This window comes from Hylobates moloch, unplaced genomic scaffold, assembly GCF_009828535.3.
Source record: "Hylobates moloch isolate HMO894 unplaced genomic scaffold, HMol_V3 SCAFFOLD_4, whole genome shotgun sequence".
NCBI lineage: Eukaryota > Metazoa > Chordata > Mammalia > Primates > Hylobatidae > Hylobates > Hylobates moloch.
The window spans coordinates 94732232-94758772 of NW_026652279.1; the positions used below are offsets into that span (position 1 = coordinate 94732232).

Below are 26541 nucleotides of genomic sequence, written 5' to 3' on the forward strand. Positions count from 1 at the left end.
GCTGCCTGCCACCTGTCTCTGCTCCATGCGGTCTCTCATCTTCCAGTAGAGAACTGAGCTTGCCCTCATGGCATGAGAAGGTTCTAAGGGTGGGAATGGAAGCTTGCAAGGCCTCCTGATAACTGAGTTCAGGACGGTCACTTCTGCTGCATTCTGTTAGGTAAAGTAAATCACAAAGCTGCCCAGATTCTAAGTGTGGGGAAATAGACTCCACCTCTCGGTGGGAGAGGCTCCAAAGTCACATTTCAAGAGTCTGAATATGTGCAGGGGTAGAGAATTTGAGCCATTCTTGCATTCAACCTGCCACATTAACATGTTTTTATCATTAAAGTTGTATCAGTTAAATGTTATAAGTTTGACATGATGGGGAAGATACAATAATTTCTCCACTGTCAGCAAGATTTCTTCTCTGTCAGCTGCCTACCGAACATATAAATAGAGCCCACTTTCACCTGTGATTGTTAGAGAAGCAAGGTGTTTGAGTGGCTCATTTTAATATATGCAATGTTTCTCCCTTTAGTCTTTATTATATTTGAATCAAAGATGATGTATAAATTACCTTGTTGTAGAATGACTTGGGAGTTTTTCCTCCTTGTGATTTTTTCTTTTTTGAGACAGAATCTCACATTGTCACAGATGCTGGAGTGTGGTGGTGCAATCACAGCTCACTGAAGCTTCAACCTCCTAAACTCAAGTGATCCTCCTTCTTCAGCTCCCCTAGTAGCTATGACTACAGGCTCATACCACCACACCTAGCTACATTATGTTTTTTTGTAGAGACAGCGGTCTTATATGTTGCCCAGGCTGGTCTCGAACTCCTGGCTTCAAGCAATCCTCCTGTCTTGGCATCCCAAAGTGCTGGGATTACAGGCATGAGCCACCATGCCTGGCCTATTAATCTTTTTTATTCTGCCATGTATTATCATCTAAATTTCCACGTATGTTTGTGAACTCAAAAAAGAATATGTATCCTAAAACATGCATTCTTTTACATAAGATTAATGACTTTTGCACTCACCACAGTCTTGCAATAAGAAATATGAATTCGGCTGGGCACGGTAGCTCACGCCTGTAATCCCAGCACTTTGGGAAGCTCAGGCAGGTGGATCACGAAGTCAGGAGATTGAGACCATCCTGGCTAACACGGTGAAACCCTGTCTCCACTAAAAATACAAAAAATTAGCTGGGCGTGGTGGTGGGTGCCTGTAGTCCCAGCTACTCGGAGGCTGAGGCAGGAGAATGGCGTGAACCCAGGAGGCGGAGCTTGCAGTGAGCCGAGATCGCGCCACTGTACTCCAGGCTGAGCGACAGAGCAAGATTCCATCTCAGAAAAAAAAAAAAAAAAAAAAAGTATGAATTCATACTTGGGCTGATAGAATTCCAATCTCTAAACACTTAAAGGAGGTTTTTCACTCCAAGTTTCATATAGAATGTTCACCTATATTTAAAAGTGAACACTGTATTGTCCAGGCGTGGTGGCTCAAGCCTATAATCACAGCACTTTGGGAGGCCGAGGCAGGTGCATCACCTGAGGTCGGGAGCTCAAGATCAGCCTGGCCAACATGGCGAAATCTCATCTCTGCTAAAACTACAAAAAATTGGCCGGGCGTGGTGGTGGGCATCTGTAATTCCAGCTCCTCGGGAGGCTGAGGCAGGACAACGGCTTGAACCCGGGAGGTGGAGGTTGCAGTGAGCTGAGATCACACCAACGCACTCCAGCCTGGGCAACACGGTGAGACTCCGTCTCAAAATAATAATAATAATAATAATAATAATAATAATAATAAGAAGAAGAAGAAGAAGAAGAAGAAGAAGAAGAAGAAGAAGAAGAAGAAGAAGAAGGAGAAAAAGAAGAAGACGTATGAATTCATACTTTGACTGACTGATAGAATTCCAATCTCTAAACACTTATAGGAGGTTTTTCACTCCAAGTTTCATGTTGAATGTTTATCTATATTTAAAAGTGAAAACTGTGTTATAATATTAACAACAAATTAAAATGTCACACCATCTTTGTATCACTGATGTTCTTATAATGATTAGATACAATGGTAACCTATGCAAGTAGATGAACTTTGATCAGATGCAAGTTCAGGGGTAACATAAAGCAGGCTTCTAGAGAGGAAGCAAAGGCAGACAGCAGGATTTCAGCTGCACACAAGGCCAAAGCTGGGCTCTGGGTGTCTCTGTGACCCCAAATGCTGCTTAGAAGATGAAATGAGGCAATGTATATAGAGAATATTGGGTGCACAGTAGGTCTTTGAAAAATGGCAGGTCTTCTTTTTCACTATTTTTCCCTTTGGTCAGAATTAGTTATAATACTGCACTGTATTTTTTTTTCTTTTTTTGAGATGGAGTCTCACTCTGTTGCCCAGGCTGGAGTCCAATGGCACGATCTCCACTCACAGCAACCTCTGCCTCCCAGGTTCAAGTGACTCTCCTGGCTCAGCCTCCCAAGTAGCTAGGATTACAGGCATAAGCCACCATACCCAGCTAATTTTTGTATTTTTAGTAGAGATGGGGTTTCACCATGTTGGCCAGGCTGGTCTCAAACTCCTGAGCTCAAGAGCCCGCCTCCCAAAGCGCTGGGATTACAGGTGTGAGCCCCATGCCCGGCCCTGCATTGTATTTTAACCCTCAGTGAAACTTATCAGCAAAGCTTCTTGAGTCAAAGTACAGATGAAGTTAAGGACAGGGAATAGCTATGCAAAAAGGATCCTAGGCCCTGGGAGATTTAAACTTGATGCTGTGTAGAAAGCTGTCTCCATGACTTGTTGCTTCAGTTATCCAAAACCTTCATGTTTCTCACTGTTGAGACAGTCACTACCGTGGCATCATGACAATTATTTCACCTCTTTTAAGAGTATGTTGCAAATATTGTTAAACCCAGAAGAGGCCAAAGTATATGGAATCTATAGATAGGATCTGTAGAATTGTTATGATGATTTTTACAAACCAAAAAGATAACTGTTAATTTTGAATGTAAACTATATACTCATTCTAGCCCACTCCAGGTCTAGAATAATTAGAACTCTAAACAGATCATTTGTTTCCACAAACAGGTTCCATCTCAGGAGCAAATTGAAAAATGTGACTACATAGACGTATTTCTAGATATATTTCTAAATTTAATATTTGTGTGTCAGATTAGTTTAAATAGCATGGCTGCACTTTTTTTAAAAAAAGTGAATACATTAGTGGCTCATTCTTAATTCACTCATTCGGCAAGAAACTGTGTGGTCTGTGGATGATACGAAGATGAACTGAACTCAGTTCTTGCCTTCAAGGAGCGTAGATCTCAGAGCTGGTGTCTTGGAGAAAAGTTACCTAAGATGTAAAGTAAAATCACAGTAATCAGACCGTGGCTCCCTGTGCCTAACCCCGCCCCCACCCGCCCCCCACTGTTCTCCCCACCTCTTTCTTCTCTGCTTGTGTCACCTGCCCATAAAACCTTGGCCTGCATACTCCTGATGTGGGCATCACAGATCGGCATTCCAGGAAAGCACAGGACGTCATTTTCCCTTTGTAGTCATCTTCCTTCTGATCCTGTAAATTGCTTTTTTCTATGGAGGTAGTACATTTTCATGGGTATAACATTCATGCGTTCCTTTTGCTGAAATCAATCTAATGCTCCAAAGGCTCTATGTTATGTAACTGATTGTAATGATTGGTGTATTCAATTTAAACATCTGAAGACCAACTTTTAGCCAGAAGATGGAGTGCAAGAGCCAAAGCTAGGAAATCTTAGACCCGTTATGGTGTTCATAGATTTTTCTCTGAATGGAAAGACCTAGAATTGTATTCAGTTTAGCACTTAGGCCCAAAGTTCAGCCTCATAATATGTGTGAAGTTAGCCAAGCTGCTAGCAGTGGGCTACCCGAATAGTATTTCACTAAGCATAGGATTTAGATTTAATAATTTGTTGAAAACAGGGAAAAATCAATGACCTGTTCCAGAGAATGGTTTGGGTTCTGTCATACCAAACAATATAAAACTAGTAATGATGGTGCTTTTGTCTACAAGTCTATATGACAGCCCCAAATCAGAAGGAGCAGGGTTAATTCAGTTAATTCAATTTTATGAGTCACCATGTGGACATAAAGTGGATTGCCCAGAATCTTAACAATCAGTGTTTCTTTTGTACTATTCTTAATTTTTGCAACTTTTTCTCTATTTTGAAATTACTTGCAAATAAAAAGTAAAAGCAAACAAAAAACAGAGCTTCTAATTCATTTTAGTCAATTAGACACAGCATGATTTTATCAATCAGTAAAAAGTAGAGCACTTAAACTGCCCTTAACCTACTTCTTAGTTGGGAGAAAAAACAATCAATGTTGAAGTTTGCTGAAATCAATAGCTCATGGCGAAAGTAATTAAGGGAGTGTGAAAATTTGATACACATCAATGAACAGAATGCCAAGTTTTCTTTATTCTTGGAATCTTGGAATCTCCAGTGAGTTGGAGACAAAGCAACAATGTCAGAATATTCCCATAGGGAGGTGGTGTTTTCTCACGGTGACACACAAAGGGGCGGAGAAGATCTGTTCTTGGATTTCTCTAGTCATCTTTTAGAAAGACTTCTGGCTTAGTGAGCTTGCTCCCTACTCATAACTCAGACACCACAATGCTAGCTCACACTAGAGTTCAACTACTGGAGGACTGTGCTTCCTGTATTTGGAAGGCTAAATGTATTCCAACACTCGGATTGTAAAGTAAACCAAGCTCCAATCTTCAGCTTCGCTTCTAAGACTATCAAACAGGACCCACCATAATGAATAAAACAGTAGTGAGTGCTGTGCCGTGGGACTGGTTACCTATTTTTTATTACTTGGAGTTGGCTTAATCTTTCTCTTCCTATCAGATGACATATGGAGTGTATTTTCTCAAAAATTAGGCTGAGTTTTGCAGTCTGTACAGATTTTGGAGATTTATGAATGAGTTCAAAAGGAAGTGGTTTGCTTTTTGGTTTGGGACGTTTTGTTTCTTTGTTTATTTGTGTTTTGTTGTTGGTGGTGTTTCTTCGCACCTATTACCGTTCTCTACCATGGGATAGTGAATATTCAAGTGCATCTGAAATAGTACAACAGACATTGGAAGTTCAATATCAAGAGCAGAGTTTGCCTCTCCTGTGGTTTCAGCACTCAGTATCATGACCACTGCTTTCAATCCAGTTGGCAAGATTTCTCCAAGTGGGGAAAGATACGGATTTTACTGCACTCCATAAATATGACCATTTATAGGTCCCAACATATTTATGTTCCTATTCATTCAGTGCTCACTTAAACTGTCCAATTTGCTTGACTCAGTCTATAAATGTAAATTGCCTACGTCTGAAACTGACTCCTGCTTTCCAGAGTGCAGAAGTCAGAACTGTGTTACTCCCACAGATCACTGGGTCTCCAGGCAGCAGCCCTGCGGCAAGTCACTCTCCACTCTCCCTTTCTTCACACTCTCAAAAGCACTGAAAATGCTTATTGTTCCAAAGCATTAATTGAAATACTATTGGAATCAGTTACCAGATACATTTAATAGCAGTAACAATTTTGTCTTGTTTAAAAATCTTTTTAGGCTGGGCACGGTAGCTCATGCCTGTAATCTCAGCACTTTGGGAGGCAGAGGCAAGTGGATCACCTGAGGTCAGGAGCTCGAGACTAGCCTGGCCAACACGGTAAAACCCCGTCTCTACTAAAAATACAAAAATTAGCCAGCTGTGGTGGCACATGCCTGTAATTCCAGCTACTCAGGAGGCTGAAGCAGAATTGCTTGAATCTGGGAGGCAGAGGTTGCAGTCAGCCGAGACCTCACCACTGCACTCCAGCCTGGGTGACAGAGTGAGACTCTATCTCAAATAATCATCATCATCATCATCTTTTTATTTGTTTGAGGAAGTCAGGAAGCTTGACCCACGTCAAAAGAACAAATATCAACCATGTTTGCTGTTTTCTTTATGACAAGCCTAAAAATGTTTCACTGTATAGTAAGGTAGAAAGAAATCCTAGTAAGAAGTCTCCAGGATTTTAACCAGTGCTGGCCCTGTCCACTGGCATAGTAATATCCAAAGACTCCCCCTCTCCTTCTAAAGCTAGAGGTGATTTCACGAGTCTTTAAGAAACAGAGGGGTTGGGAGATCTCCTGACCTCTCGAGTCATCTGCATGACTGCTTCTGCATCTATGCTGGTTGGAGAGTGTTCTTTAAATGTCACTTTTCTGTAATTCAACTCCACTTCCTCTGGTCTGTCTTCTCTGTACCCAGGGCACTCCTAAAATATTCCTTCAAGTTGTTGAAGATAGTTTTCGAGCAACTTCCCCCTTTACTTTCTTTATTCATAATAATGATCATCTTAAACTTTTCTATACTTTCTGCTTTGCATTTTTCTAATATTTTCTTCTGGGCCTCATGTCTCCAAAATAAATTGTTCCACTTCCAGGAATAAAGTAACTAAAAATATGTACACCTAATAAAACCAAACCACTGTGCACCAAAAAGGAAATTAGTAATAGAAATTAAGAATGCCAGTGCTTTGTGGATTTTTTTCTGATAAGACATTGCATCTCATTTGTGTAACATTAGAAAACAGTTCATTGAAAAGAAAAACTGGAAAAGGCTTTGTGTTAAAATACTTGGATAACATTGTGCATAGACTGGAAATTTCTTTTTAGGAAATTTTAGAAAAGCAGATGAAGTGAAATCTTTTTTTTTTTTTTTTACCTTACTTAATAATGTATTTATTAGATGAGACACTACAATGATGTCAAAAAATTTAGCACAATGCCTGGCACATACCAGATGCTCAATAAATAGTGGCTATTAGCTGATTGAACTTCATCTGTTCAAGTATATTTTCTAACGTAAAAACATTAAAAAACAAAAAAAAAAACCCTTCCTTCTAATTCAGTAATGAAGGCTAGTTAGTTGGAGAGTTTCCAGATAACTATTATATTACATAAGAATTAACAATATGAAGCCAGAAGTGTACTGAATGCTGTAAAGCTGCAAAATGGTCTGAAATACTTAACGAGTCTTAAGGTGTTATTGGGATGATAACATTTTCAGAATATGGAACTTGTTAAACATTTTCCTGCCCTTTTGGATACCACACAATGCAGAACATTCTCTGTTTATTCTTTCATCGGAGACATTTTGAGGAAAGGCAGATGTGGGGTACTATCCAAGGACTCTTTAAACAAACATGAAGTTTAATTCAATTGTTTCCTGAGAGGTTGACTTCTTCCAATAGCCAAAGAAAATCTCTTACTAATCCAAAAGGTACAAAAATGAAGTTGAAACCATAGAACGAGAAGGTCTTGATTTGAAAAAGTTAACGTATTTGGACAGGGATAATTACGACCACTGTGAGGCTGTGCTGTGAAGGCCATAATTCTGCTTCTGTTAAAATAAGCAGCACAATGATTCTTTTATCTTTTCATGTTTTTACCAGGAGGCTGCTAAGGCAGCTTTGATAAAGGGAGTTCCTATTTATACCAAATCTAAACACCCAGGATCAGTGGGACTTTTTTCCCTATGACCTGATCATATAAAAACAATGATTTTAATAATGAGAAATCCCAAGGAAACTGTAATCCAAAAATGCCTTCTGAATTATTTTAATTAAAAACGTGAAATTATATTCAAGCAATCTAGTTTCTCAGCCTGAATGTAAAACAATATAATTTCATACAAAACATTTCTCTACCTCCTCTTGCTCCATCCCACTCAGAAATGTTTCTCCACTGTGGGAATCCCTGAAAAGTGTCTCCACGTGCTTCTCGAACTCATATTCCTGGTAAGCAGGAAGTTAGCACAGTTTCTCGTCCCTCCTCTAGCGCTCAGCCATGCCTTCTATTCTGAGAGCAGAAGTCTGGGAGATACAGCTAGTGCCTGCTGAAGGCACTGGTACTGCCATTGTCCACCAATACTGAACATGAGGCAGCTACAACCAAAGTGAAGACTGCTAATGACAGCACATAGCTGCCACGTCCTACCGTCCATCTGTGGATAGCTTACATTTTTCTTTCACATGGTAATGGAGAGGAAACAACTTGTTCCTTTTTTTCATCTTCTTTCATTGCAAAACTCTTATTTTGAGCCTCAAATCTGTGGGGGCAGGACCATGGGAGGCTATGTACTAGCAATCACCTTCCCCTCTGAAACCACTGTCCAAGGATTTATTCCCAAGCATCAGTTATGTTTATTTATTTATTTTTGAGATGGAATCTAGCTCTGTTGCCCAGGCTGGAGTGCAATGGTACAATTTCAGCTCACTGCAACATCCACCTCCTGGGTTCAGGTGATTCTCATCCCTCAGCCTCCCTAGTAGCTGGGATTACAGGTGTGCACCACCACACCTGGCTAGTTTTTGTATTTTTAGTAGAGACAGGGTTTCACCATATTGGCCAGGCTGGTTCCTGAGCTCAAGTGATCCCCCTGCCTTGGCCTCCCAAAATGCTGGGATTACAGGCGTGAGCCACTGGGTGCGACCAAGCATCGGTTATTTGTTTTTCCCCTAGTCTTATCAGATAGCCTATATCCAAGCTGCTGTACAGTACTCAGAGTGTTTTTCACATTTAGGTAATTTCATTGATTTCAAATTCCTTGAAACTGATAAGTCGATACTGAGGATTTTTGTGCCTGGCATATAGTACACACTTAATAAATACTTACTGAATGGATAAACTGAGCCTACTCTATGTCCAGCACTCAGAGGACTCAGAGATAAGCAAGGTCTGGGTGTAGTGACTCACATCTGTGATCCCAGCACTTTGGGAGGTCAAGATGGGAAGATTGCTTGAGCCTAGGAGTTCGAGAGCAGCCTGGGCAACATAACAAGGCCCCATCCCCACAAAAATAAAAAATTAGCCAGGCATGGTAGCACACACCTGTAGACCCAGCTGAGGCTGAGGCAGGAGGATCTTTTGAGCCCAGAAGGTCGAGACTGCAGTGAACCGTGATTGCACCACTGCACTCCAGCCTGTGTGATAGTGAGATCTTGTTTCAAAACAAACAAACAAACAAACAAACAAACAACAACAGCAAAAAATAATGAGCAAGGTTTAGTTTCCGCCTTCAAGGAGTTGATCGTCTAGAAGAAGAGTCAAGGGAATAAAAGAAATCATAATTCCATAGAGACCAGAATAAAATGTTCTGGAGAAAATTGAACCTGGATATGTACAATATTCAGATCTTAGCAGCCAGTTGGCCTCACTCCATTCTCCAACCATTTCACATCAGCACAAATTTACTGTCTCTTATTCTAGACTGAGATCTAGTTTTCTCAAACTGTTTCTAGGGCATACGTAGCTCCTGTCACTTCACCTCATCCCTGTATGATCCATAGATAGCGCTAAGGCCCAAGCTGCCTTACATTTGAGGACCATGGTGAAGGAAGACCTCATGCTTGCATCTCATGGCATTCCTGATGTTAGTGGAGAGGAGAAAGGGGAGGGAGGGTCTATTGGTCAACTCGGGCTGCCATAATAAATGCCACAGACTGGCGCTTAAACAACCGACATTTATTTCTCACAGTTCTGGAGGCTGGAAGTTTAAGATCAAGTTGCCTGCAAGTTTGGGTTTCTCCTGAGACTTCTCTCCGTGGCTTTCAGACAGCTGCCTTCTCACTGTGTGAGGCCACCACCTTTGCTCTGTGCCAGCACATGGCTGGTGTCTCTTCTTCTCATAAGGACACCAGTCCTTTTGGATTGGGCCCCACTGATTTAACCTTAATCACCTCTTTAGAGGCACTATTTCCTTGTAAAGTCACGTTAGGGATTAGGGGCTTTAACATGTGAATTTTGGGGAGATATAATTCAGTCCGTAACAAGGTTTGCAACATTTAGCTTAGGGACTTCGAATTATGCTCAGAGGTATCTGGCTGTGTTTCAGACTTCCTAAATGATTCTCTTTCTGGGCCATTCACTGTTAAAAGAATAGATCCTCTCAAAATTGGTGCACCTGCTTCAGAACCTTCAAGTGACATCATGGGCAGATAACTACTTTCACAGCTGCAGACTTTTATTTGTTTGTTCTAGATTCTTTTTTATTATGGTAAAATACCCACAACATGAAAATACCATTGGTGACATTTATTATATTTGTAATGTGTGCAACCATCACCACTGTCTGGTTCCAGAACATTTTCACCCCAAAAGGAAACCCTGTATCCATTAAGCAGTCACTTCCCCTTCTTCCTTCCTCCCAGCCCCTGACAGGCTCTGATCTACTTTGAAAGAAAAAATTTGTAGAGACAGGGTCTCACTATGTTACCCAGGCCAGTCTTAAATTCCTGGGCTGAAGCGATCCACCTGCCTCAACTCCTACAAAGTGTTAGGATGACAGGTGTGAGCCACCAGGCCCAGCTCTGAGCTACTTTCTGTCTCTATGGATTTGCCTATTCTGGATATTTTATATAAAAGAGCTCAAACAATATGTGCCTTTTGTGTCTGGTTTCTTTCACTTGCCCAGTGTTTTCAAAGTTCATCTGTGTTGTAGCATGTATTCATACTTCATTTCTTTTTATGTCCAAATAATATTCCAATTGTATGACTATAACACATGTTGTATATCCGTTCATTAGTTAGCAGATATTTTAGTTGTTTCCACCCTTTGGCTATTGTAAGTAGCGCTGCTATGAACATTTATATAGAAGTTTTTGTATCTACATATGTTTTCATCTCTTTGGGGTTACCTAGGAGTGGACCTGCAGGGTCATATGGTTATTCTATGCCTGACTTTTTGAGGAACTGCCAAGCTGTTTTGCACAGTGGCTTAACCATTCTACATTCCCATCAACGACAGCATTCAAGGGATCTGATTTCCCCACAACCTTACCAACATTCTCATTATCAACATCATTACTATTATTGTCATCCTAGTGAAAGTCAAGTGGTATCTTGTGGTTTTGATTTGCATTTCTCTAATGTCTAATGATGTCGAAGGTGTTTTCATGTGCTTATTGGCCTTTTGTAGATCTTATTTGGAGAAATGTTTATTCAAGCCAGTTTTTTGGTTGGGTTGTCTTTTTGTTCTGGGTTGTAAGAGTTCTCTTATATTCTGGATACTAGATTCTTTTCATATATATGATCTGCAAATCTTCGCACATTTTGCTTTTGTTTATGCCATTCTTTTAGATATGAAGGCATTCGTGAAATAAGCCCTCCGTGAAACTCCATATCTTCAGAATGAAAATATATCCATAGTAAACATCAAAATCAAAATTAAAGGGGGTTCAGTAAAACAATGGAGTAAGGAGGGGGATGAGAGAGAACTATGTCAATAGTTTATAATGACAAATGAGAAGAAATATAATTGAAAATATGGAAATTACTTTTCTGGAAGTCACTATGTCAATTACAAGAAAAATAAGGAGGGTGAAAAATTAAAAATCTTAAAGCAGAAACAATTTTTTCATAAATTCATGAACATCTTTGAACATAAGGTTAGGTAATCAGAAGACAATTAAAATAAATGTAAATTAACATATTTGTTTGGGTTTTAACAAAAACACTCTGACTTAAAAGAACTTTTGGTAAACCAAATGCCAATTTTCAGTACTATTTCTATTTATGAGAGAGAGGAGAAAAAAAATGAATGAACCTAGTGAAAGCCATTCTCCCTAAAGAGACTGCTGACGGGTGTGCAGATGGTAAGAACCTTCTGCTCTTGCTGAAACTTGCAGAAAAACACTGTAGATCTTGCAGCTTTTAGAACTGCCAGCCAAATGAAATATGATTACCTCCATCTGATTTGTATCAACTCCAGTTAGTAAAGCTGTAAGAAATCATTTCTTTAGTTATATGGCTTGCTATTTGTGCTAGTGAAGATATGTCAGAAGTTTGCTTTTAAATCAATTGAATTTTATTCATATATATATATTTATATATATATGCACCGGCACATACTGAAAGGCAAAATAACTTGAAAATATACTTTTTCAGTTAGTGACTATAGAATTTAACTTTTTTAAAAAGGGGGCGGCACTCTTTCATATGTTTTTCAATATATTTTGGCAGACTGCCTAACATTTCGTTTTGATTATCATAAATTATGATTATTACTACCTATATGTTGTAATTACTAGTTATAGCTTCTCAGAAGAAATGAGTGAAATAGTTTTGGTTGTCTGTTAAGACCAATGAGGGAATTTCTTTTTATTTCCTACGGAAGGAACAAGACTATTTTAATATTTCCCAGTGGCACCTCCCATGCAGAACCTCACTAAATACTTGGCAAGTTATTTTATAAAATTTCAGTTCAACATTCCAGATACACAAAGAAATGATAATACAAGAGAGACAAAGTGACATAAAGGACCTTTCAGCATTGAAGACAGTCAACCACTACGTAAAGTAACTATGAAAGGGCCTCTCCTTAACGTTTAAGGAAGAAAAGAAACACAGTAATTTTAAAAAAAAGAAGACGAATTTGCTCAGAGCGCCATACTTCTAAGTTCACCAATTATAGATTAAATTGTAGACTATTTGGGAAAAACATTGTGTTTTAAAGGTGGCACTATCCAGTCACCAAATCAATTCCAATATGAAATGTTAAACAATTTTTTTCTTCATAAATAAACTCTGACAAATCGTGGATGTTTTGGTGAGTAGGATAAGTGGATCGTGGAAGGAGGTTGTGGCATAGGTATTGTCTGAAATAATACAATTCTAAATAGTACAATAAATACAATTCTCTTGCATTAATTGTTTTTCCAAATGGCAAAATTGAAAGTATTCACCCTCTGAACACCACCCAAATCAACTCGTGCTGCCATAGGAGCATCTCATGATCTGTACAGGACTCCCAGTTAATCAATCCTGGGCTTTCTGTAGTGGAGGCTGTGGTGACCAGCAGTGTGGTGGGTGGGCTTTGGAGTCAGGAAGAATTGGGTACAGTCCAGGCAAACCGACACTCTCTTCTTTAGGGATTGAGCAAGTATCCTCACCAGTAAAATGAGGATAGTAATAGTCTTATTTATAGGGCTGATGTGAGGATTAAATGAAACCATGCACATGAAATTCTTAGCATGGTGCCTGGCACACAGTAAGCTCTCAATAAATGTTGGCTAATGGTATCTTCTAAGAAAACGACTCATTCTGAAAAACTCAGTCTTCCCTTGGCTTCTTCTGGTCTCTTTTTAAGTGTTATTCCTTTGATGATTTTTCTGACCTCCTTCCCCACCCTAACCTAGATTATGTGCTTAAATTGACTCTGTTCGTTGTGGATAAGAGCTTTGATCATACTTGCATTCTCTTTGCTTATTCAGTTCTTTGTCTTTTTGTCTGATTTCTATGTTTTACCCTGGAGACTTTAGGCCCTATTTGAAGGAAATGGCCATGCTGTCTGGCTTCTTGATGAGTCCCAGTACCCAGCACAGAACACAGTACACTGCAAGTGCATGGCGTGTATTTCTTGAATGAATGATTTCTTGACATTGAAATTTTTTTAGCTTACTAGCTTAAGAAATTTGGTGAATAGTGCATGTAAAATATATAATTTTGCGTAGCTAAAAACGATACACAACCAAAAAACTGCAAGAAAACAAAGTGCAATGCTTGGAAAGAGGTTTAATGAAAAGAATAAGGTGTGTGTTGGAGAGCGGGGACATAGGGTAGGGTTTTTTTTCTTGGATTTGACATTGTTGGGACAAGTGGAAGAATAATCAACAATGTCTGAATCTTCACATTAACCAGGCATACACAAGCATCCAATGGCTGCTTGAACCTGAGTGTCTTTGCTGTAAATAAAACTGCCTGTGTTCTGAAGTCATGGACTTGGAAGGGACCTTAGTGATCGTCACATCCTGTGCTCCACTTTATAGATGAAGAAACTGAGACCAGAAAAACGCAGTGATTCTCTACTAGTAGGGCTGGGTCTAGAATTCAGGTCTGCTGACTCCCAGACGGTGTGAGAAGGGGCATTCGTTCCCTTAAAAATAAGCACTGCTGCTTTAATAACATCAGCACCTGTTGTTCCAGCTTCTGCAAGAGAGAAGCTATTAATTTCTCCTTCATCAAAGCTGAATTTCTGGTCTGTCTGAACCTTGTTTTCTTCCTGACTGCAGCTGTCTAAACCACTAAAGCCACATGTTGGACGGAGGCACTTTCCTGCTGGAATCCGATAAATCACCACACCAAATATAGAAAGAAAAAGGGACACAGATCATCTTGACCGTGGTCGAATGTGTGACATCTTTGCTGAACTCTCTCCGTTCCACCTTGTGGTGGAGGCCTCCAGTCCACCAGACACAGCCCTAAGCGTGTCAACCCTGCCACAAACATCGGTGCTCTTCCTGCACAGGGCCTGGGACCATCCGTGGCCAGGACATCAGCTGCTGCAAGCCGAGAGAGTTCATCTGAGTGGCGACTTTATGATCTGCAGAGTGGAAAGTAATCATAATCCCTTGAGAAGTTTGCAGAATCGAACCGAATGTTGAATGCCAAAGATCTTCACAAAGCAAGTTGAGTTTCTTCCATTATTATTGTTATTTGTGTTAGCGAGGCCTGGATTGCTTAGGTTGGGTTTCCTCCCGCGCCTATTCCAGCAGGCAGACCCCGCCCTTGGCCACACCTTTCTCCTTGCCCAGGGTAGGAAAGTGAGGGGCCGCTCGGCGCCCGCGGGCGTCCCTGGGGTGGGGATGGGGGGGAGCCGCGCAGCGCGCATGCGCTCCGGGGAGCCGCTGGCCTCTATAAGAGCGCGGCTCAGCGCGGCAGCGAGCGGAGTCAGAGCTGGCCTGGCGCCGGGCGAGGCGAGGTTGCGGGAGGCTGCAGCGCTCGGCTTCTGCCGTAGCCCGGAGGAACGAAACTTTCGTGGGAGGCTTCCATCGGTGCGCACCTCCCGAGGGCGAAGCAGCGACTGGGAGAGGCAGAGCCGGCCGGAGGCTGCCGGGCTCCTGTGGGACCGCGCTGCAGCCGGGGAGGCGGAGAAGGGGAACCGGGGCGAGCCGCCCGCCTGGATCCGCGCCCAGCAGCAGCCGCGGCCGCCGCCAGCCGGGCAGGCTCCCGGGACTGCGGCTGGGGGCGCGCAGGACCCTCGCCTGCGTCCTGGACGTTCCCGGGGTCAGGAGCGCTCCCTCTGCGACGTGCTGGGAGGATTGGCCGTCGGCCCCGCGGAGTGGAGCGTCGGGGCTGCTGCACCCCCGTGGGCTGCCCGGGCGGCCCGGCCGGAGCCATGCGGACCAAGTTCGGGGCAGAGGAGGCTGAGCGCGGCCGGCTGCCTCACTTGCTGCCCAGAGCCTTGCGTGCACTGCCCGCCTTCGCCCCTTCTACCCGCCTGAGGAGGGAATAAAGGAGGGGAGACGGGCCCCGATTCGCGCGCGGGACCCTGAGGCTTAAACCCTGCGGCAAAGCCCTGGCTCCAGGTCCGCGGCGGCGCGCCCAGCGGTCATCTGGCTCGAGTGAGCGTCCCTTCGGGTATGCTCAGGGAGGGTCTGGTTGCCGGTGAAGCCTCCAGAGGCTTCGGGACAACAGCTCCGGGGGCCTTCTGACTGCATCCCGAGATTTCCATCAGCGAGTGCAACTCATAAGGCAGTCCCTAAGGGGACGGGGCCACCGGCTGAGGACGGGGATGGCTTAGGAGCTCCTGGACCTAGGGCCCGACTTCGTCGCCTCCTGGGCGTCGCGGCAGAGGGGAGTGGCCCGCGCGGAAAGCGCCGCGGGACAGTCAGTGACGAGGCCCGGGGATCGCCGGGGCCACGACTTCTCGGAGACCGCCCTGCGCTCTCTGGAGACGCGCCGCCCGCGCCCAGGGTGGTGCCATGTGGGGCGGTCGCCGCTCGTCCGTCTCCTCCTCCCGGAACGCCGCTTCGCTCCTGCAGCTGCTGCTGGCCGCGCTGCTGGCGGCGGGGGCGAGGGCCAGCGGCGAGTACTGCCACGGCTGGCTGGACGCGCAGGGCGTCTGGCGCATCGGCTTCCAGTGTCCCGAGCGCTTCGACGGCGGCGACGCCACCATCTGCTGCGGCAGCTGCGCGTTGCGCTACTGCTGCTCCAGCGCCGAGGCGCGCCTGGACCAGGGCGGCTGCGACAACGACCGCCAGCAGGGCGCCGGCGAGCCTGGCCGGGCGGACAAAGACGGCCCCGACGGCTCGGCAGGTAGGGCGGCCTGCGCCCAACGCGAAAGGGAAGACGGTTGGCGTTGCCTGGACGTCAGGGACCTGGGAGCTTGGAGAGGGGAGATTCAGGAAAGGGCCTAGGACCAGAAGGCGGAGTCTGCCTTCTGGCTTATTATTTGGTTGATGTGGGTCCCTAATTCACACCCACGGGCCTCTCTTTCTCCATCTGTCAGCCAAAGGGTGGCTTAGAGTTAATTTTCCGAACAAAATCGCGCTCCTAAGGCAGTGTAGGCCACAGACAGCCCCCATATTCCTTCTGACCAGGGTCCTCCGGGCCCCTCTGGCGTCTCCTGTCTCCATAGGGCTTCATGTCTTAGGGGTACCCGAGGAGACGGCGACGGTGCGCCCCCGTCCGTGAGGGCCTGGCAGGGGTGCTTCCCTGAAGGTTCCCCGAAAGGAAGGCAGCTCCTCAGGGCTTTCCCGGGGCTGCTGCCCTGTGCCAGACGCCGCGGATTCCCATCTTCTCCACGCGGCGGCCCCTCTCCCCTGCAGCGGCCCGCCTGTGGGGCTTCTGGACTGTTTTCCTTACCACGTCAGACTTAGTAGGTGTAACATCGGAGCAGTGCCCAGCCTTGCTCTTTGTGGCTTTGATTTTCTTTTTTCTTTCAAATTGCCGAAGCCAGAGTTGGAAAGTAAACCCGTGAAAGAATTTGGTAGGTTGCACTTCACTCTTCAGAAACCTTCCGGAATGCCTCCCTTGGGGTGTCTACACCAGTCACTCCGTGTGTGTGTGTGTGTGTGTGTGTGTGTGTGTGTGTGTGTGTGTGTGTTATTTGGTTCGGGGGAGGGGAGGTGTAGGGGTAAAATGGCAAACGTGCCCCTGAGGGGGCGGCTCCTCCTTTTTGTGGGCCCGTTGTGTTTACCTGGGAGACTTTTCGCTAGCACCCGGAGCCTGAGTTCGGGCTGCCTGAGCTTTGGGACAGTGTGGTTTGTGTTTACAGAGCTGCCTCCCAGGACCTTGTGAGAGACAGCTCTTTTCAGTGCCGTTCCCTTTCGCAGTCAAGCATTTTATTAGCATGCTACTCCTATTGTTCTGCTGTCTTGAATCTGAAGAGAGCGTAATTCCAGAACCAGCGCAGTCTTAAAACTCAAGCTCAGTCTCGCAGACAGTGTGGCCATGGAAGAAAGCCCAGCGAAGCGAGCCAGACCCCGAACTGCTACAGTGAGATGTCTGCTAAATTGGGCTCATTAATGGTCTCCAAAAAGTTGGGATGGCTTTGGATTAGTCGGGACTTCTCAGGACGAGACTCCTGAGGACGCCCTGTGTTATGCGTGGATGCCTTCTTCATGCTACTTTTAAACGTTTTTTCCCTAAAAATTGTATTTCTTTCACTTCTCTTCTGCAGTGAAGGGCAACATGCCTAATTAAGCCTGCCGGGGGGCTTATAGTAGCGTTACATTCCTTACCCCTGTGTAGTTATTTACATTTCCAATTAAAAATCCTGGAAAGAGAACAGTTATTTCTCCCCAAAACTCATTATGTGGACTGAGGCTGGTTTCAGCTAGTTTCTGCTATGATTGGGGTACATTTTTTTTCCTGCTTTACTACTATTAACTTATTTTTTGGTAACATATTTAGGGCTGGTGTCTTAATTTAGAGAATGAGATATTTGCAACACGCCAAGGAAAAAGCCCTGAATCCACTTCTCCAGTGATCCATAGTTAGCCTGAAGTGATAGTGTAATTAGAACAGTTCTACTGCCGGGCACCAGCTGTGCTGCAGACACTGTAGCAAGTGTTTCTACCTGCTAAAGGGGCGCTATATATAGAAATTGCTCTGTTCAGCATTGAAACTCCAGGAAATCTTCCACAGTCAGCCTTTGGTTAAATACCTACAAAGTATTGTCTTACTTACACGGCATTATTTGTCCATAGTTCCACGTGGTATTATACTTTAAAAACACTGACTCCAGGAATCCCAGAACAGTGAAAAGGAGCATAATTAGAAAGCCTGGCTGCCCTAATGGATGATGAAAGGGTATTCATAGAGCTGACCTCAAAGGCGTGGGCTCCTTCCTAAAATGCTTCCCCATCCGACTCTGGGCTGGCATTATGCTTTGCCAAGACCAGTAAGACACAATCCGCCCCTGTGCTTGTGTATTTCCCAAAAATATAGTCAGGGGATGGGGCAAGAACACATCAGAAAATGCAGGGCCTTGGTAACATAGGGTAGAATTCCACAAAAGTGGCTCAGAAGCATTCTGCAGGCACCTCCCATCTGATTCTGTCCCTATCAATCTGCATCTCATTTCTAAAGCCTTGTAGTGCCATCTCTATGGCTCCTAAAAGATTTTTTTAAGAAACTAATTTTATTTATTTATTTATTTATTTAAGATGGTATTTATTTATTTATTTATTTATTTATTTATTTATTTATGATGGAATCTCAGTCTGTTGCCCAGGCTGGAGTTCAGTGGCACAATTTCGGCTTACTGCAACTTCTGCCTCCTGGGTTCAAGCGATTCTCCTGCCTCAGCCTCCAGAGTAGCTGGGATTACAGGTGCGCGTCACCACACCCAGCTAAATTTTGTGGTTTTAGTAGAGACGGGGTTTCACCATGTTGGCCAGGCTGGTCTTGAACTCCTGACCTCAGGTGATCCACCCACCTCAGCCTCCCAAAGTGCTGGGATTACAGGCGTGAGCCACCGTGTCCTGCCAGAAACAAATTTTAAAATGGAGTTTGCTAGTGGTTTTATCAAAAGGTTTTTATTTTTACTTTTTATGGTTTTCTATTTTAAAATCAGCTACCCGGGTGAAGTGTGATGGCCATTGCTTTATGCTCTGAGGGCTTTCGCTGTGCACTCTTGCCTTCTGGGCTTGCCGTGGGTGGCTCTTCTTCCTGGAACACATGTCTCGTTGCTCCTGATGTTTGCTCTTGGACATTGTTTCAGGATGGCCCGATGCCTGGGATAACCTCCCTCCACCTCCACACAGACCCCGTCACCTGGACCCAATGCCACCCAAGGACCCTGGCTTTTGCTAGGGAAGAGTGAAGAGGATCTTTTTAAAACCCCTCCTTGACCCTCTTGTGCCTTACAGATGCCTTTTGGAAATGGTAGTGACTTAGAGTCTGGCCTAAATTTTTGACTTAACTGCTTATGAAAAAAGAACTTGCTAAAGAATGGTAAAAAGAAATTTGCAAGGAACTTAAATAACTTTCTGGGGGGAAAAAGACTTTTAAATAAGTTAAAGTCATTATTACTATGAAGATCCTACAACAATATGGTAGGGCAGACTTGAGTTTGGACAGTTCAATTATGGTAGGAAGTTTAGAACCATAACCGTCTTAACCTATTAAACCCATATTTTTGCTAAATTGGATATCTGGCTCAATCAGTCTTGCAGTTGATGAGTTGAACTAAATATTAACAGTTTGCTTCTAGGGGCTGACCTGCCATGCCTGTAGGGTCTTAGGACCTTTCTAAGCACTTGATAAAGAATGGTGCATCTTACGGACTCCTAATATGTGAACAAATTAGCCCAGTGTAGGTCTTTCAGCTGTGGGTATCAGTGTTGCTCATTCATTCATTGCCATTGCCAGTCGGCGATTGGTACTGTGTTCCTAGAGTAAATCATAATGTTGTGTTTCTGTCCTTTGCTTCAGTGCCCATCTATGTGCCGTTCCTCATCGTTGGCTCCGTGTTTGTCGCCTTTATCATCTTGGGGTCCCTGGTGGCAGCCTGTTGCTGCAGATGTCTGCGGCCTAAGCAGGATCCCCAGCAGAGCCGAGCCCCAGGGGGTAACCGCTTGATGGAGACCATCCCCATGATCCCCAGTGCCAGCACCTCCCGGGGGTCGTCCTCACGCCAGTCCAGCACAGCTGCCAGTTCCAGCTCCAGCGCCAACTCAGGGGCCCGGGCGCCCCCAACAAGGTCACAGACCAACTGTTGCTTGCCGGAAGGGACCATGAACAACGTGTATGTCAACATGCCAACGAATTTCTCTGTGCTGAACTGTCAGCAGGCCACCCAGATTGTGCCACATCAAGGGCAGTATCTGCATCCCCCATACGTGGGGTACACGGTGCAGCATGACTCTGTGCCCATGACAGCTGTGCCACCTTTCATGGACGGCCTGCAGCCTGGCTACAGGCAGATTCAGTCCCCCTTCCCTCACACCAACAGTGAACAGAAGATGTACCCAGCGGTAACTGTATAACCAAGAGTCACTGGCGGGTTCCTTTACTGAAGGGAGAGGAAGGCAGGGGTGGATTCTCGAGGTGGAAGTCCGCACATGTCGGTGGTATTTATGGCACGATTCCTTTGGATGGCTTCATTTGCCCCCAGACTGTATGAAAACATCTCCGAATTAGCATTTCTGGATATGTTTCATCCAGGGTATCATTGATTTATGATGGAAAACCGGCCTCAGCTGGAGATGACTGTGATGTTGCTGATGGGTGTGTAACAGATGCTTGAGTCCCAAGTGCCCTTGAGATCTGGTTGGCGAAAGAATTTTATAAACTGATAAATTAAGGGTTTTTATTATGTTGTTATTATTATTTCTTTTTTGTTGTTGACTGCACAAGATCAAAATGCCTGTTATCTCCCTTTTACCTGGGCCTTTTTTTTTTTCTTTTTTTTTTTTAAATCCGACAGGGTCTTGCTCTGTTGCCCAGGCTGGAGTACAGTGGTGTGATCTTGGCTCACTGCAACTTCAGCCTCCTGGATTCAAGCAACACTCCTGCCTCAGCTTCTCAAGTGGCTGGGATTAAAGGTGCCTGCCCCCACGGCTAATTTTTTGTATTTTTTGTAGAGATGGGGTTTCACCATGTTGGCTAGGCTGGTCTCACACTGCTGACCTCAAGCAATCTGCCTGTCTCAGCCTCCCAAACTGCTGGGATTACAGGCGTAAGCCACCGCGCCCGGCCTGAGCCTTTTTTTTTTTTTTTTTAATGCATCCAAGGTTAAGGGGAAGACACAAATAACAGGACTATTCTAAAAGGAAACCTGTCTGAACTCTGAGATCAGTCATCAGTCTCAGTATTCCACAGGCACACCTTAATTTCATTGTAAAAAGATATATATATATTTTGTCTATTTTTGTGCTTTTGGGGGCCTATTTCGTGCTTTTTTACCTTGTGTAGAGATCTTATTACAAAGTGATTTTCTACATTAAAAAGAGACTGAAATAAATTGTATAGTTACTTAACTAATGAAGACATTTCAGAACTCTGGGATGATTTTAATCTTGAAGCAGTAGGTGGTGTAGTCATAAAACCATTCATCCCCTTCTTGATTGTATCTTAATTTTCTGGCTTTAAGGTGACATCTGAGAGGTAATGCATTCTTTTTTATACTGAAATCATTAACTATCACCTGCTGCTTCTCTGAGTTACTTTTAATTTTGCCTTGCAGTTGTGGTTTGGCATTTCCTTCTGTTTGGTTTTCAGATCCCCATGTCTGTATAGTCCTGAGTGCAGGTAATTACTATACTTATAAATGAAGATCAGTATTTCTGCCTAGATCTGATAAAACATTTTCTTGTCTTAGTTATAAAAATTCAAAGAAATGTGTTACAAAGATACTTAGTATAGCTCCTCAGCCATAACCTAAGACTTGGGATGAAATTTAAACCAGATTTGATTTACTCTGCAGATCATAAGGCTTTTTATACTCTTGTTATCAAAATGGCTTATTTTTCAGGCAATAGGGACTGTTAAGTCAAGAGAAAAGCTTTTCAAAGAAGTATTGCCTTTCTTCTCCCACACAGTTCTTGATTTCCTCTCTCAGGCCTCAACAGGCACTGTATTCATTGCCAATGTTCCAAATTATCAAATTCAAGTGAATTTATTTGTGTGTTGTTTACTTATAAAAAAAAAGATAACTTTAAGGATGTCCAAGTAAATTTCCAACTGCTAGCACAACCAGTATTTTGTAATTAAACAAATCGTTGTATGGTATGGTCTTCTACACATTTATATCTATAGATATCGATCATCTTTCTATTCTGTCTGTTTCATGACTGAATAATGTAAAACCATTGTTGGCAATTGGTATCATCAAAGATACTCATTTTTTAATAACCAAAAGCTGGGGAAAATCATTTTACTTATTAATAAATATTTTATGATGTGAATTCCTAGGGGAGTTGTGTTTCTGTTTTCATTTTCATTGTACTTGGTAATTTTTCAGATGGTCTAGTCAACCCTGTTAATAGAATAAAATTTCTAAAAATTATGAATATTGCTTTCTAGAAACAAGGGCCTACTTTTCAAAGTAATCAATATCTGGGAAACTTACATGAATGTTCTATGAGTCAGTGAGTATTATTTTACAGGTTTCATGGGAAATGTTGACCACACAAAAGAAACAGTTCTTTTGGAATCATTATATTATGAGGCTAATGGGTGTTCCCTGTATTGTCTTTGATGGTGGATTCCTGCTTACCTCTGGAAGTGGAATTCCTAGAGCTTTGGAATTTAAAGGGATCTCAGATGTCACCCAGCCTAAAGATTGGCAAGCTTTTTTTTTTTTTTTTTCCAGTAAAAATCCAGAGACTGGCTGGGCTCAGTGGCTCACCCCTGTAATGGCAGCACTTTGGGAGGCCAAGGCGGGAGGATCACTGGAGACCAGGAGTTCCAGACAAGCCTGGGCAACATAGTGAGACCCCATCTCTACAAAAAAAAGAAAAAATAAATAAAAATTAGCTGGGCGTGGTGGCGTACTTGGTAGTATCAGTGATTTGGGAGGTTGAGGCATGAGGGTCACTTGGAAGCTCAGGAGTTTGAGGCAGCAGTGAGCTATGATTTCACTACTACATTCCAGCCTGGGTGACAGAGTGAAAACCTGTCTCCAAAAAAATAAGAAACAAAGGTCCTGAGAGTAAATATTTTAGGTTTTGCCAGCCATATGGTATCTAGCAGCCATTCAGCTCTGCAGTAGCAGCACAAAAGCAGCCATAGATATACATAAACAAATGAGCAAGTCTGTATGCTCATAACACCTTTTTTTTTTTTTTTTTTTGGGACAGAGTCTCGCTCTGTCGCCCAGGCTGGAGTGCAGTGGTGCGATCTCGGCTCACTGCAAGCTCCGCCTCCTGGGTTCACACCATTCTCCTGCTTCACTCAGCCTCCTCAGTAGCTGGGACCACAGGCACCTGCCACCACGCCCGGCTAATTTTTTGCATTTTTAGTAGAGATGGGGTTTCACTGTGTTAGCTAGGATGGTCTCAATCTCACTCAGCCTCCTGAGTAGCTGGGACCACAGGCACCTGCCACCACGCCTGGCTAATTTTTTGCATTTTTAGTAGAGATGGGGTTTCACTGTGTTAGCTAGGATGGTCTCGATCTCCTGACCTCGTGAATCGCCCGCCTCGGCCTCCCAAAGTGCTGGGATTATAGGCATGAGCCACCACGCCTGGCCAAAACCTTCTTTATATGCACTGAAATTCAAATTTCACATGATTTTGACATGTCATAAAATAATCTTCAATGTTTTCCCCAAAACATTTCAAAATGTAATTGTAAGCTCCAGTGCTGTACAGAAGCAGGCAGTGAGCAGGATTTCCCTGGCAGGCTATAGTTTGTCAGTCCCTCATCGAATCCTCCCTTCCCCTATGCAGGAGTCACCTCTGTGACATTTTTGGCACTCTTTTTTAAACAGAGGGATGGAAAATGCTTTTCTTAGCATGAGATTGTATAGTTCTTCTATGTGGTAATTAAATACCATGATTAAAGCAAAAAAAAATACACCTTAATGAATGAATTTTTCATTTAGTGACTGCTACTTAGTTTTCCAAAAGTATAACATTATTAGAAGCAACCTCTCAGATCTTTTCAGTTTTGGTAAGAGCTGGAAAAATTTAGCTGACAAAGCAAAAATTTTCCACTACCTGGTTTAAGGACACCTTCCTTGTCATGAAATATGAATCAGAACCTATAAAGGGTAATTTGCACCCTGTAGAAATATTCTAAATTCTGTCATTTATAGATAGAAAAATAGTTTGCTGCTGTACATTTTCTGCTGTATCTAAACCTCTAGTGTAGGTTTATGATAGTTCCAGGGGATTCTATATCCCTGCTTATAGGACAGAGACTCAGACTCTGACTGCAAGAAAGAAGAAATTAACCAGCTCGTTGTTTCTATGAAGAGCGTGAAAACTACTCATCTGTCATTTCTGCTGCCACTGGAGAAGTTAAGATTTAGCAATAAGATCAACATCCAAGGTGGCAAAAATACCATTAAGACAAGTGTGCTTTGGTTTCGCATATTTCCTCTGCAACACACACTTTCATGTAGCTTTCCATTTCTGATTGCGTTCTCGTAAGCTTGACTAATGAAATATTTCATCTATTAAATTTACCTTGAGCTCATTCTTTTAAGATTGCCCAGTTTTATTTCACAAGCTCTGTAACCCATATTTTCTTCTTGTTTTGTTACAAATGCTGATTTTTTTTTTTTTTTCGAGACAGGGTCTCACTGTGTCACCCAGGCTGGAGTGCAGTGGTGCCATCATAGCTCACCACAGTCTTGAACTCCTGGGCTCTAGGGATCCTCCTGCCTTGGCCTCCCAAAATGACAAATAAGATTTAAGTTCCTTTCAGAAGCCTTGCCTGAAGAAACCATGAAGGTTAGAACAAAGTTGGTGATGAAAGTCAGGGCAAATGTTCAGAAATGGACTGAATCCCAGAGAGAAAGTTTGAATGGTGCTAAAAGTTGAGATCGTAAAGAGTTTAGAATAACACATTCTCTTCTGTTTGGCCCTTACCTTGTAGTAGCAGTCAAGACTAGTCCTTTTTTCTCTCAGGGGCTTTGTCTCTGTTTCCTGCAAACTCACAGTGGTCTTTTGCTAAAAGTGCAAGTTCCCTACCATATATATTCTCAATGATTTTTTCAAGTGGGTCAGCAGTTGAAATTAATAAACAGCAAGCTTGCTTTTAGTTGCTTGAGCTTCCTAAATGCTTAAAGGGAGTAAGTTTGTTTCTTTTTAGTGGATTTCAGAATGGAGACTTCTCATTCACTTAGTCTGGTCTTCCTCCGGTCAATCAGAGTGGTCTCATGAAAATACACAGTGTGCACTTCACCCATGTCTGGGGCTGACTTCCACTCATAGAAGTTGGGGGGAGCTCATGGGAATCTGGGGAGAGAAGTGATGCTGGGCAGACAGAGAGACCAGACTGACCCTGTCAGTCATCAGGATAGAAAATAAGCATCCCAGGCACTTGCCAGCCCTACTGGACTGAGTTACTGCTAAGTAAATAATGCATCAGCAGTAATGGCTCAATGAACTTTCTAGGATTTTAAAAAATGTGGTCACTTCCCATTTTGCTTATTTCTCTTGCCTCTTAAGGGAACAACCAAACCCTCTGAGGAAGCTGCATGATCTTACAGCAGCACTGCTCTCAAACAGAGCAATCTCAAGGCATGGGATGGGGAGTACAGAGGCTTTAAACTCACCAGAAAGTATGTCGACTCTGCGGCCTGCCAGAGAAGGGACGGGGAAGACCTGGGTCTGGGTCTGGGCCTGGCCACTAAGGAAGCCACACCTTTTGTGCTCAAGTTTCGTGCACCTTTTATGTTTAAAAGGGGGCAGCTGAAATATTGCAATGAGGGATGAAGCATGCATACAAAAGACAACACCCTTCCTCATCACTCAACCTTAATCCTCCTTTTATTCTACTTGCTTAGATTGTAGAGCTTTGAGGATGTGTTTTCTCTCTCTCTCTCTCTCTCTCTGTCTGTCTCAGAGCTGGAGATCAGCTATTTTCATTCAGCCCATTCATTCAAAAATACCTATATCAAATATTTCTTTGCCTTCCGAAATGTTTTCTTAATTGAAAACACTAATGTTATTGTGATTCAAGTGCCTATCAGAGATTAAGTGAGAGATAACAAAGAATTAGAAATTACGCACTCTGGCCAGGCATGGTGGCTCATGCCTGTAATCCCAGCACTTTGGGAGACCCAGGTGGGTGGATCACCTGAGGTCACGAGTTCAAGACCAGCCTGGCCAACATGGTGAAACCCCAACTCTACTAAAAATACAAAAATTAGCTGGGCATGGTGGTGGGCGCCTGTAATCCCAGCTACTCGGGAGGCTGAGGCAAGAGAATCACTTGGACCCGGGTGGTGGAGGTTGCAGTGAGCCAAGATTGTGCCACTGCACTCCAGCCTGGGCAACAGAGCGAGACTCCATCTCAAAAAAAAAAAAAAAGAAAAAAGAAAAAGGAAATTACTAACTCTTCTCCTTGAAAATCACTGCAGTGTACTAGATAGATATGTTTTTTAGGGCACTAATTTGCATTTTCTCTCCTTTGCTCTCTCTTTTTTTTTTTCTGTATAGAATCATTTATCAGTGAAAAATGGAAAAATAAAACCCTAGGAAAACACTCAGTTACTCTTCTCAAAGATGTTATGTAGTTTTGGATATCAGCTATAACCCTGCGTCACCATGACAGAATAACTTGGAGATAAAATTACAGCTTTGAATGGAGATTTGG

At 43.4% G+C, this 26541-nt stretch overlaps 2 protein-coding genes across 2 annotated transcripts in view; both read left to right on the plus strand.

The window, feature by feature from the left end:
• RNF6 (ring finger protein 6) overlaps positions 1-13330 on the plus strand; it is a 120884-nt gene extending 107554 nt beyond the window's left edge. The window contains exon 6 of the mRNA XM_058437744.1: positions 13298-13330. Coding sequence (XP_058293727.1) covers positions 13298-13315 — 18 coding nt within the window. The 3' untranslated portion in view covers positions 13316-13330. The remainder of the gene's footprint in view (positions 1-13297) is intronic.
• A 1378-nt stretch (positions 13331-14708) lies between these two features.
• On the plus strand, positions 14709-22178 carry SHISA2 (shisa family member 2). Its single transcript, XM_032150615.1, has 2 exons — positions 14709-16080; positions 19705-22178. Exons 1-2 carry the CDS (start codon positions 15747-15749, stop codon positions 20256-20258), a joined length of 888 nt encoding a protein of 295 aa, XP_032006506.1. The 5' UTR covers positions 14709-15746; the 3' UTR covers positions 20259-22178.
• The last annotated feature ends 4363 nt before the right edge of the window (positions 22179-26541 follow it).